General features: G+C 42.9%; 1 protein-coding gene across 5 annotated transcripts in view; it reads right to left on the minus strand.

Annotated features, from left to right (window-relative positions):
- Window positions 1-12,320, minus strand: part of SPEG (striated muscle enriched protein kinase) — a 239,638-nt gene that overhangs the window by 90,328 nt on the left and 136,990 nt on the right. The window contains exon 10 of one of the 5 annotated variants that reach the window (XM_073545455.1): window positions 5,708-8,298. The exons of the other annotated variants lie outside the window; for them this stretch is intronic. Within the exon in view, the coding sequence (XP_073401556.1) occupies window positions 8,285-8,298 (14 nt within the window). The 3' untranslated portion in view covers window positions 5,708-8,284. Of the gene's footprint in view, window positions 1-5,707; window positions 8,299-12,320 lie in introns of those variants that run through there. 5 annotated transcript variants of the gene reach the window in all.

The following is a 12,320-nucleotide window of genomic DNA, read 5'->3' on the forward strand; positions in this document are numbered from 1 at the left end:
GGACTCGGGTCTGTGTTTAGGGAGACCGGGTCTGGAATTTTTATTAAGGGGAAGGTCAGGTAAATGTGAGATTTTATAAAAGGCTTATTCTTAAAGGGGTAGTGTGGTGTAAAACTACAAGTCTGCAGTTACTCTAGGTGACTGCAGACTTGTGAATCCTCACATTGGCACTGCGATGGATAAGGAAATAAATTACAATTCTCCTCTACTTTAAACACAAGGATTGTGCCCCGATGCCATCCGTGTGATGTACGTGTTTATCAGGGATCCATAGTCTTGTATTGGCCCTTTTCATCTGTGAGAAAAACGGACACGTGAATAGCGCTATAGATTATAATGGATATTATATCAGTGAAAAAAATAAAATATGCAAATTGCCTCTTTATAGAAGAAGAGGACTATAACTCTAGCGCCACCTATTGGAAGCGGCGATCCTAAAAGTCAGTATTGACTCTAACAAGTCTTGCAAGCGCTACCGTTCTAGTCGCCTTCCTAGAGACAATTTGTATATTTAATGTCTCAGAGGCGCATGCATGGCTTGTAAGTCTCCTCACTCTAACATGCCAGGCCTGGGTTGTCACTCTCCCCTTAGACCCCTGTCCGTCAAAAAAAAAAATAATGGATGGAACTCCTATGTGCAACACAGTCGTGTGAATGAGGCCTTAAGGGGGATCTGATCCAGAGCTTGCATTGTGGAATTTGGTCCAGGGTCTGTATTTAGGTGGTTTGGTCTAGACTCTGTATTTTTGGGGATCTGGTCAGGGATCTTTATTAAAGAAAAGACAAATCTTTAGCCACTACTCGGACACTTGGACAGCCCCTTCGCAATCACTATGTTCCCCCCTTATACAATGATAACCACTATAATCAGATCCGAGGCGAGTGCCGTTCCAGATGGGACAGTAATTGGCCGAGGTAAGTATAGCTGCTGTTATTTTATAAGGGGGGAGGGGGGAATATTGATTAACAAGGGCTTGTTCGAGTAGTGGACAACCCCTTTAATAAAAGTTAAAGGGGTTGCCCACTAAAAAGTGAAAACGTAACATTTGGTGAAAGGTTCTCTTTAAGGAGGGATTTGGGTTCTCTACTAAGGAGGGGGTTTGGTTTGGGGTCTGCATATATTTCTATACATGTAATCCATAATCGGAATACATTGAGGAAAGTAAATTATTAATAAAGTGATTGAAGATTGTAAGACGATGGATAGCGTGAGAGTTTGTAAAAAGTGTGGACTGTTTGGCGCCTCTTTCGTCAACCCACTACGACAACGGCAAAATAGATGCTGCCATGACGGGGCTGACGCTCCAAGAGTATCGTTTATTGGGATGTCGTACTAATTAGACAGCACCAGATGGGCATCGGACAGTTGCTTTGGCAACTGTCCACGTACAGCAGTGTCTCCCAGAAGAGAGGGCCGAGAAACCATTTAATTACTGCCTTTTAATTAGTCCTATACATGGGGGTTCAGACAACAAAACAGAAGATGGAACGTCGGACGTCCCATTAGAAGATGTAAAACGAAAAAAGTGGTTTAAAAGGTATCATACCCACAAGATTCCTATTTTGTTTCTCTCACTGAGAGCACTTTATATATTAGAAGATGTGACACAATGGCTCCACAAATAATTGTCTGAATATTATTAGCTTTTCCATGATAATTGTACCATAAATTGGTCATTGAGATTAGACTTTTATCACATATCAGTAGGAAATGTTATAAACCAGGCAGAGCTCTGCACCCACTGTCTGTCATTCAGGAATGACGACGATCACTTTCTCTAGGGTGAAAAAAAGATTTGTAACAAATTGCAAAAAATCCGACCCTGGTGGAATCCCTTTAAAGCCATTGATCTACAAACTGAACGAAATTCTAATTGCAATAAATCAGATTGCAGACTTCTCTGCAGATCTAAGGTTGGAGCCATAATATGGAGAAAGATCATAGGATCATAATCCTATTGACATGCTATAAAAGTCTAATAGGAATGATGTACGTTTTAATAATGCTGATCCTCAGGTCTCAATACATTTAATAAATATATGGAATCTCCATTATTTTCTGCTACATTGCTCCAAATCTCCTGCATATCTATAAATTACACAGTTGTGGCTCCCTGCATCCACCACTAGGGGCAGCGTTGCAGCTTACATTTGCTCTGGAGCTCCCTCTACTGGTGGCTGTAGACGACCTACATGACATCAGTTATAGTTTTGCAGGGGATTTGGAGCTCTGTATCATGAAAACTACTAAAACAATGTATTGTGAAAATATTCAGCACAGAATATCGGATGATATATGAACAGTGACTTCATGCTTCTTACGTATATTCGATTGGTTTCTGAGGACCAGCGCTGAAGAACAGTGACAGTAAATGAACACAATTTATAACCAGCATGATACAAATGGATACATATGGAAGGAACATGGCTCCTCCAAGGAAGAGAGTCATGGCATGTGGTTTAGTTTCTGATATGTCACCTTGGGTAAGATTAGACGGGATGACTAAACGCAGACACCGACTCCAGGCCCCTGGGTGTAAATGAGCCGATGCCGGCGTCACTGTCACATCACTAATATGAGGAACAGTGAATGAAGCAGCAATGATACCCGAGCTTGCACAGAGGAGCAGTCTCCACCACAGCCCCATGTAACATTCTGTCCCCATATGCGGTGCACAACCCTCCTCCCTCATTCCCTTCTTAGGAAATCTTCTTACAACAGTTACAAAAGTATCCAGAAATGCAAGACATAAATGGCATAGGGATCCAGACATTGTAACTAATCAACTCCTGGCTCTAGGCCATCAGGGCATGCTGGGAGTTGTAGTTTTGCAACAGCTGGACATCCACATGTTTGGAGTCCACTGCATTAATGGCATTATAGTGGCGGGGGGGGGGGATTGGGCGGTTTTGCTTTTGTAAATGAAGCTTAATCATCTCATAATGAAAAGTTCTGAAAATGTATAATAAACTTTGTACTTCATTTTTTTTTACAATTTTGAGATCTCTGCTTGCTGTCAGAGAATAGTAACATTTTAGTTTTTCATCCAGAGGTGTGAAAGACAGATGTAAAAACTTTTTACAACTGTTTCTTAAAATTACATCCCATTAGACTGGTGTTTGAGCCCTGGCTGTACCCTCTTCTCAACTTACATCCAAGTTCTCTCATACTAGAACCATTTATTTTGTCACCTTTTCAAGGCAAAACATGAGCTCAGGAAGGGTACAGGTATCACAGGTAGAGAATCTAGGGCTTAGGCCATTCTCTGTGAGCTAATTACATCAGCAGCAGAAATCTCTCTTGTGCCGATTGCTGCTACAATGTATCAGTGCAGGTAAAATGGATCAGTCTGAACTCCAGTCTATTTAGGAACTGGATGAAACTGTAACAATCCCACAGCTGTGAAAAGTAATAAATGGTCACTGCTCTTTGAATGAACTTCAGCTCATCTTACAGCCTCACAAAGACTGAAAAAATGTCTAAGTACTTTATTTACGTAAACTAAAGTTTTCAGTCCAAAAATCTCACCAAAGTGCAAGTCACTAGGTGTCAGTCTTCTGTATAACTTGCTTTCTCCTGCCTGAAGTTACATTTCGAGAAGCAAAAACGTGGATTATAGGAAGTGGAGCGGGTCCTTGTCTCTACAGGAAGTGGGGCGGGTCCTTGTCTCTACAGGAAGTGGAGCGGGTCCTTGTCTCTACAGGAAGTGGGGCGGGTCCTTGTCTCTATAGGAAGTGGAGCGGGTCCTTGTCTCTACAGGAAGTGGGGCGGGTCCTTGTCTCTATAGGAAGTGGGGCAGGTCCTTGTCTCTACAGGAAGTGGGGCGGGTCCTTGTCTCTACAGGAAGTGGGGTGGGTCCTTGTCTCTACAGGAAGTGGGGCGGGTCCTTGTCTCTACAGGAAGTGGGGCGGGTCCTTGTCTCTATAGGAAGTGGGGCGGGTCCTTGTCACTATAGGAAGTGGGGTGGGTCCTTGTCTCTACAGGAAGTGGGGCGGTTCCTTGTCTCTATAGGAAGTGGAGCGGTTCCTTGTCTCTACGAGAAGTGGGGCGGGTCCTTGTCTCTACAGGAAGTGGGGCGGGACCTTGTCTCTACAGGAAGTGGGGCGGGACCTTGTCTCTACAGGAAGTGGGGCGGGACCTTGTCTCTACAGGAAGTGGGGCGGGACCTTGTCTCTACAGGAAGTGGGGCGGGACCTTGTCTCTACAGGAAGTGGGGCGGGACCTTGTCTCTACAGGAAGTGGGGCGGGTCCTTGTCTCTACAGGAAGTGGGGCGGGTCCTTGTCTCTACAGGAAGTGGGGCGGGTCCTTGTCTCTACAGGAAGTGGGGCGGGTCCTTGTCTCTACAGGAAGTGGGGCGGGTCCTTGTCTCTACAGGAAATGGGGCGGGTCCTTGTCTCTACAGGAAGTGGGGTGGGTTCTTGTCTCTACAGGAAGTGAGGCGGGTCCTTGTCTCTACAGGAAGTGGGGCGGGTCCTTGTCTGTACAGGAAGTGGGGCGGGTCCTTGTCTCTATAGGAAGTGGGGTGGGTCCTTGTTGCTACAGGAAGTGAGGCGGGTCCTTGTCTCTATAGGAAGTGGGGCGGGTCCTTGTCTCTATAGGAAGTGGGGCGGGTCCTTGTCTCTACAGGAAGTGAGGCGGGTCCTTATCTCTATAGGAAGTGGGGCGGGTCCTTCTCTCTATAGGAAGTGGAGCAGGTCCTTGTCTCTACAGGAAGTGGAGCGGGTCGTTGACTCTATAGGAAGTGGAGCGGTTCCTTGTCTCTATAGGAAGTGGGGCGGGTCCTTCTCTCTATAGGAAGTGGAGGGAGTCCTTCTCTATAGGAAGTGGAGCGGGTCCTTGTCTTTATAGGAATTGGGGGTAGGTCTTTGTCTCTCTATAGGAAGTAGGGGTGTGCCCCCTTGACTCTCTACAGGAAGTGGGGTCATATTGTTTCTACAGGAAGTTGCAGTGGGTCCTTGTCTCCCTACAGAAAATGGGGACTGGTCCTTGTCTTTTTACAGGAAGTGGAGCAGGTACTTGTCTCTTTACAGGAAGTGAGGGTGAGTCTTTGTCTCTTTACAAGAAGTAGGGACAGGGCCTTGTCTCTCAACAAGAAGTGAGGGAAGGTCATTGTCTCTCTTCTGCTTTTTTGCTTTCGGTGTAGGGGAGACAGGTCTTTGGCAATGCATGCTGGTAAGTGGAAGTAAGGCAGTTCCTGCACCTATAGTGCTAGCAGAATAAACTCTTCATTCTGGAATAATGGATGACAATTTACAGTGAAGAGGAATTGGGACCATATTAGACTGGATGTAAACAGCAATGGTCCCATTCACGGATAGCAAGCAGAGGGAAAAAGTTGCATAACTTTATTATAAAACTATTAAAGTGCATTTATTTATAAGAGAGACCCATTTATGAAGCTTTTTGTTGAGTATTTTTTGCCCAGAATATGTGGGTTTAATGTAAGTTTTATATATTTAGAGATATTAGGGTCGGCGCTCGGTCCAGTAGAGGACATCCTGCTTCATTGCTGTTGGAGTCCCCCTTTAACAATGCCATGATAATCATAGAACACAGAACAGAAGTGATCAGAATCCACAACCAGACATCATAATGATTGTGTAACAATGGACACAGACATCATAAAACTGCCGAAGAGATTGGAGCAGCCTTGTTTGGAGATTCTACGCTGAATTCTGGGTGTTAGTAATGACAGCAAACACAAGTTCCAAAAACCAACATTTTATTGGGGCTACAAATAAATAATTAAAAAAAAGAATATTAACAAAATGTACTATTTGGACTGGGTGGGTCAGGGGTGGTGAGGTCCAGGGTTCAGTGGGTGATGCAGTGGATTCCCCGAGTGTTACATTTTGTCTCGCAGGTGGTGATTCGATGCCCCTGCCCTATAGGCTTTGTTGTGTGGCACCCTGTATTCAGATTGATGGCTGGGGGCACAGTATGGCATTACAGCTGTGGTGACGCTACCTGTAATCTTATTTCGTGCAGCACATAGAAAGATCTCTGCTTCTAGATCGCTTTGATAATAGTAAATTTGGCAATGTCAGATTAGATGGAACTGGATAAGCCACTGCCTGAAATGTCTGTGCCCCAATGGACAGGTCCCTGTATGTCTCACCTGAACGATGTTAAAGCTACATTTAATGGTGCTGACTATGACTAGTGCAACGTATAGATGCCTTATATGTTCAACAAACAGCTCCCTATATCTCAGCGCCCTCGACCACTGGGAAGAGTAGACATAGAATCTTCCTTTATCGATTCTTCCTACCTGCTCACTATGACTAGTGCAATTCATAGATGCTTTCTGTGCAAAACTCCTCAGGTTCAAGTAGCTGGTTGGTTAAAAATATGATGCACAATAATTTGATTGCTACCACCCGAAGTTTTAATTCTTAAAGCTATGCTCCTCTTTTAGTTGACATTAGTCATTATAGGTTCCTGGGTTATAAGGAGGATTTACTGATCAACATCTGTATGGAATTTCCCTGCTGGAAGTATGTGACAGTTTGGGCTCTAGATGGCGCTATACTCATTGAGTCTATATGGTATTTCACTTCCTCAAGGTGATTGACAGCTGTCGTTGATATATGCAAAATGGCCAATTATAGCATTAGGTAGAGGAGTTGACATTTACCTGAACTGAACAGTTCTAGAGGTAAAAAAAAGATTGAAAACAGCAAGAAAGCTCTACTTAATGCACACCTGAATCCTGAATGTCCTGTAGAAAAAGCTGACATTCCTCATGGGTGTGCAACTACTTGGAAGTTAAATTGTTAATAGTCTACAATGCTAATGAATATAATTTGATTTTTTTTTTACTTTGGTCATCAGAACTGTCTTTCTTTCTTTTGATTTGGGCATCTCTAATATCAAAGTTGAACTAGTAAATCTAAACATACCCACTATATAGGACCCCAGAACCAAACAGGAGTCCTGTAGAAATAAGCTCCACCCCTGAGGAGCATCCCTATTTTTTAGAACGTTTCAAAAATGTAGGGGGCTATGCTGAAAGGCAGAGAAGGTTGCACATTTAACTAATTAGTTATGTGCTTAACAGATGGCACTGTGAACGCTACCAATCCTATACCATTTATTCACCTTACACCAATCTATCCCATCTATTCCAGAACTGAACTACCGGACTTTAAAAACATTATATTAGCAGTGATCAGCTGTAAAGCTGCCATTTTTGTAAGGGTAAGAAACCTCCCTTCGCCTAGGGGGAACATGTCCAATTCACTACAATTACAAGACCCAGTAAGACCTGCCACAACAGTATTCCTTACTAAGCCTCCTCCTCTTTGGTGCTATGACCAAAAATTTATAAACACTACCATAAATACGGATGGGATGTTGCCTGTAGCAGACTTTGAAAACTGAGTCAATTTTTTGCTAGGATTGATTTAATAAAATATTATTATAGTGGTCAGAGCTTTAGTTTCCTGATGCAGAGCTCCACATCCCCTGCATAGGTACGGCTGAATGCTAAAGTTCTATCTACTTGCAGCCACCACTAGAGGGTGCTCACGCTATGCTGCATATACATAAGAATAAAGCAGTATGCAATAAGTTCTTAAGCTCCCCCTAGTGGTGACTGCAAATACTTAGAATTGTATCATTTATCGCCATGTCTAAGCAGGGGATTTGGAGCTCTGTATCAGAAAAACAAAGTTTCAATCCAAAGAAATGAATAGTTTAGGAAATTAGGATAGAATGTCAGCCTTAAAAATGATATTGTTTTACAAGGGAGGATAGGTGAGGGTTACAAAATAAAAGCAAACTGGTCATTTGGGGGCATATGGACAGGTTTTTTTTTTATACATGCCCCCCCAAGTCCTTATGTGACATCAGCGAGGGGATTATAAAGCTGGTTTTCAATGATATCTGCCATAATCCCTTTGCGCTGCATAATAATGGATGATGGGAGTTGTAGTTTGGAAACTCAGCATCACAACTGGAAAGGAAACTTTCGGAAAGGGCGTCGTTATTTTCGCAATGAGGTTTTATGAACAGAAATTTATCGTTAGAGGTTGGAGATTTGGGATTGCCATTTAGTGCAGTCTGTTATTCGGTGGCCTCCCAGGGTGAGTGTCAGTGACACAAGGAGACCTTCCTCCAACAAGGCTTTTTTCCTGCTCCGTCATATCTGTAAGAGGTCTGTCCTGCTCCTATGCCTCCCCCTGGTGCAGCTGGGCCAGGACCCCTCTCCTCTCGGCACAATCCTTTTTTTCCGGGGGGTTGCAGCTTGGCTCCTGTGTTAGTTTGTTAGTGACAGGAGATTATCTGACTCGCCCTGTATACAGACAGAAACTGCAGTCAGCGTGCGGGCAAGCCAGCCATTCACAGCACAAGGAGTACAGCGGTCAATGCTGGGGGGTCAGCAAAGCAAGAACAGGGCACTAGATGTGTCAACTTTTAAAGGGCTACAGCTAGGGTACAGCTATAATCAGTGACTCCAGCTAAGCTGCATTGCTGTTTGTGGTCCTCAAATAGTCTGAACTGTACCTTAGGTGTCTTGTCCTCCATGCTTTACACTGCATTCCTGATTTTTCAAATTAGCAACTATTTAAAGCAAAAGCACATCTCAAGTTTGGTGCATGAAGAAGAACAAGCAGCTACATAAACACTGAATTGTATAAACTGGTATAAACTTTGGCCATCTCCGTTTTTCTTTAGATATCACTAAATCTGGCCAGAGGCATATGTATGGAAGTTTATTGCTTTCCTAGAATTTGCATTCTCTGGATATAAACAGCTAATGAATACTTAGTAACTCTAAAGCAGTAGTCTCCAATCTCTCTAGCAGCTACGTAACTACAACTCTCAACATACCATTACGAACAAACAAGTTTAGGGAGGTCCTAGTCTGCAGTACCACTTTTGACCACTGCTAAAAAATGTTTTACTTACTATAGACATCAATACAATAGCGCCCCCACTCCATTTTTTTAATATATATAAAACTTTTTTTGTGCCTTACCCAGGATGTAAAAAGTTGACACATCTTTTGTGCTTTAAATACAACAGGCAAATATTAGAACAACAGGAAAAAATAACAGATTAAATGCAATGCACAATTATAGTGTTAGTTAGGCATACAACAATAACATGGAGCGAAGCTAAGAGCGAGACATGCACATTTCTCAGCAGCTGGGTGAACATTAGACTGGATGTGTTTGCGGACTATAAGAAATAATAGCTCTGTGTAGAAATAGGCAACAAGATATCATACGCACAGCACGGATTAGTTCACACGACCGATACATTGTGATCGCGATGTCTTTTCGGATCTTACATTGTGATGACATTCTAAGGAAACTTCCTGCAACTATTAAAAAATTGCGCAAAATACCAGTATTTATGCAATATTGTGAATTATTGGGTTTCACACCTATAATTATGAGCATATTTATTCACATAGTTGAGGCGGTTTTCCCACCTGGACGCTGACGCTTGGAGGGTCCTTTCCCTATGAAAGGGGGCTCAGATTATCACTGTCATCCTGGTACCTATCAATTTTACATTGAGGCCATGATGATTGCAGTTCTGCCTCTATAACTGGCCTCGTGGGCTGTGTTATCATCAGCATCTTTTTATTTTAGGATCTGTGCTTACTTGAAGGTGAGTCTAACCTGTTAGTTAAAGGGACTTCAAAATGGAAGTTTTTTTTTTTTTTTTTTTAAAGACCTATGATTTTTTTGGCATTTTTTTTTTTAAATCTAAATATCAACCACACGTCCCTTCACTGGAACTGCACCCGGTGTGATAATGTCAAGGGTATTAATATTGCCCAGGATCTTTATTTTAAGGGGTATCCTTATCTGTGATGGTTCATTTCTTTATGATCTCTCGGGGTCCGACCTGTGGGATCCCAATCCATCCTTAGAAGGGGCCACAGAGCTGGTGTAGAGCTGCACCGCCTGCACAGTTTTTCCTACGCAGCAGCACTGCCACACACCCATTGTGCAGGGAAATTGCAGCATAGCGCCATTCACGTACATAGGGTCGGCTGCAGTTCCCTATGTGGCCGGGAGCACCACTGAGCAGGGTATCATTGTAAAGGATTGCAGTGCTAAAGGAGCCCCTTATTTCTTACCATCGGTGGTATCAAGGGTTCTGATCCCCAGAGATCAAAAAGTGTAGCTGCCACTTACTATGATAGGAATATACCCCCTCATTTCCACTTGCTGTACCACTCTAGGTCCAATATATCCGCTGAGGAGTGGTCACATGATTCCAGCTAAATTCAGGTTTGCCTCCCACCTGCTTTCCCCTCTCGTACCCTGACCCCTGCAGCTAATGAACAACCCCAACTATGCCTTACCCCCTAACAAAACCATATTGTATTAACAATGTATTGTGCAGTCTTCCTATACGTCATATTACCCGAAGAGGAAACAGCAAAAACAAATCTGTGCAGCATGGTGAGGCAGTCTACAGTACAGCCGAAATAGTGTCCTTCTTGCCCTTTCTTGGGTACATAACCTATAAACCTTAATATTGGTCACGCATACCTAAAAACAGGTGATTAATCAACCTGAACTACCATAACCAGCAGAAGAAGCGGTGGTCAAAAAAAGAAATGACCATGTATATGCAGCCACAGCTATGGATGCTTGAAATTCAAGGTAATTCTGCAAGCAGCTGTAGATGGCCCATACAAGTACCATGCCGGGTAATCATAGCGCCACTAAATATGTCAATTGTAATCATGACTCCATTATATGCAGACACTACATGCCCCTCGATCTGAGGTTACTGCATTACCGGTAGTCCCACCAAGCACAGCTCATTGCCTCTACCAACTGGAAGATACGCATGCAGCCTTCAGCTTTTAGTGGTGGCGCCATGCAGAAACCAGGAAAATGCTTATAACATGCAGTCTATCACTATGCAGAGGAGAGAGTGACGGGAGGCGACTGTCACTTTGTCCACAACCCAGGAGCCCCAGAAGCCCAGACGCCATACTTATCCCTGGGAATAAGTATGAATCAGATCCGGAAGGTCAGTACAGATTCACGGGAGAAAAACATGGAAAAATATACAGTTTCCCCAGACCTATGTACTGGTGAATCAGATCTGTAGCCACAAACTAAAAGCTTTTATTAATTCTTGCAAAAAAAAAAAAAAAAAATCTGGTAATCAATGATTATTTTGCATAAAAGGAAAAAAAAAAAGCCCCAAATTTCTTTGCAATTGTCCGGAGGCCGTGATCAAATTGTTATAGTAAAACTTAGTTTTAGTTGCCTAATGAGATACACTATATGGCGGCATTCTGAGATGTTTTAGCTTTTTTTGCGCCCCGGGAAGTTCGGACATTTCCCCACAGACCATGCACTGTTCAATTCTTGCAACGGAAAAATTGCTTTAATATTTTTTTGCTTAGACGCGTATTGCAAGCGCAGAAGGATTTTTCTGTGTTTTTGTTCATGTAAAGTTTATTAATTTCACTGCAAATAGATCTATAGTAATCACACGATGAGTTATGAGAATGATGCTGGGGATTTGAAGGGGTTGTCCAGGTTTAATCACGAAAGTCTGCAGACTTGTGAATCCTCACATCGCTTGCAGCGCACGCTGTGAATATTCTCCAGTGTTTGCGGCAAGACTGAGCAATCATGTGACTGCAAGCCTGGGATATAAATACTCCCGCCACATTCCGACTAGACGTGCGCGGACTGAGCGAATTGATCGATGCTGCGCACATCTTGGTCTTGCCACCAGCAACGGAGAATCCTCACAGCGCGCACAGCGAGGGTTCACAAGACTGCAGTCACCTAGAGTGGCTGCAGACTTTCATGGTAATCTTGAACAAATCCTTCCATTAAATTCAGATACAAAAATAGCAAATTCTCTAAATAATGTAAAATGACGCACAGGCAAGGTTAAAAGAACTGTCCATTTTTGCACATTACAGGCCCAGCAGTATTTTATTGACCCCCTATTGCTACCCGTGATACTTCTAATCCTGACAACAATGCCCATCTCCATGTTTAATCGCTTTGGGAAAAAATAAAATTGATGGAAAAAAAACATAAAAATAAATAATAATACAATAAAAAAAAAAATAAAAAAAATAAAAGCAATACATCAGAAATAATAATTTATTTGCTATGCTGCCGGCCAAACTCTACAACCCTAGGACACAAATTCCAGGCTTCTACATCGCAGAACTGCCATCCTGTGGGTCTCAATTCAGAATATATTTTATATTACTCCTTAATGCACAGAACTGCCCTTTATATGCAGATGTATACCTGCCCCGGCCCTTTATATGCAGATGTATACCTGCCCTAGCCCTTTATATGCAGATGT

The sequence above is a fragment of the Dendrobates tinctorius genome, unplaced genomic scaffold (genome assembly GCF_039654945.1).
Source record: "Dendrobates tinctorius isolate UK_male_01 unplaced genomic scaffold, ASM3965494v1 ptg000143l, whole genome shotgun sequence".
Classification (NCBI taxonomy): Eukaryota; Metazoa; Chordata; class Amphibia; order Anura; family Dendrobatidae; genus Dendrobates; species Dendrobates tinctorius.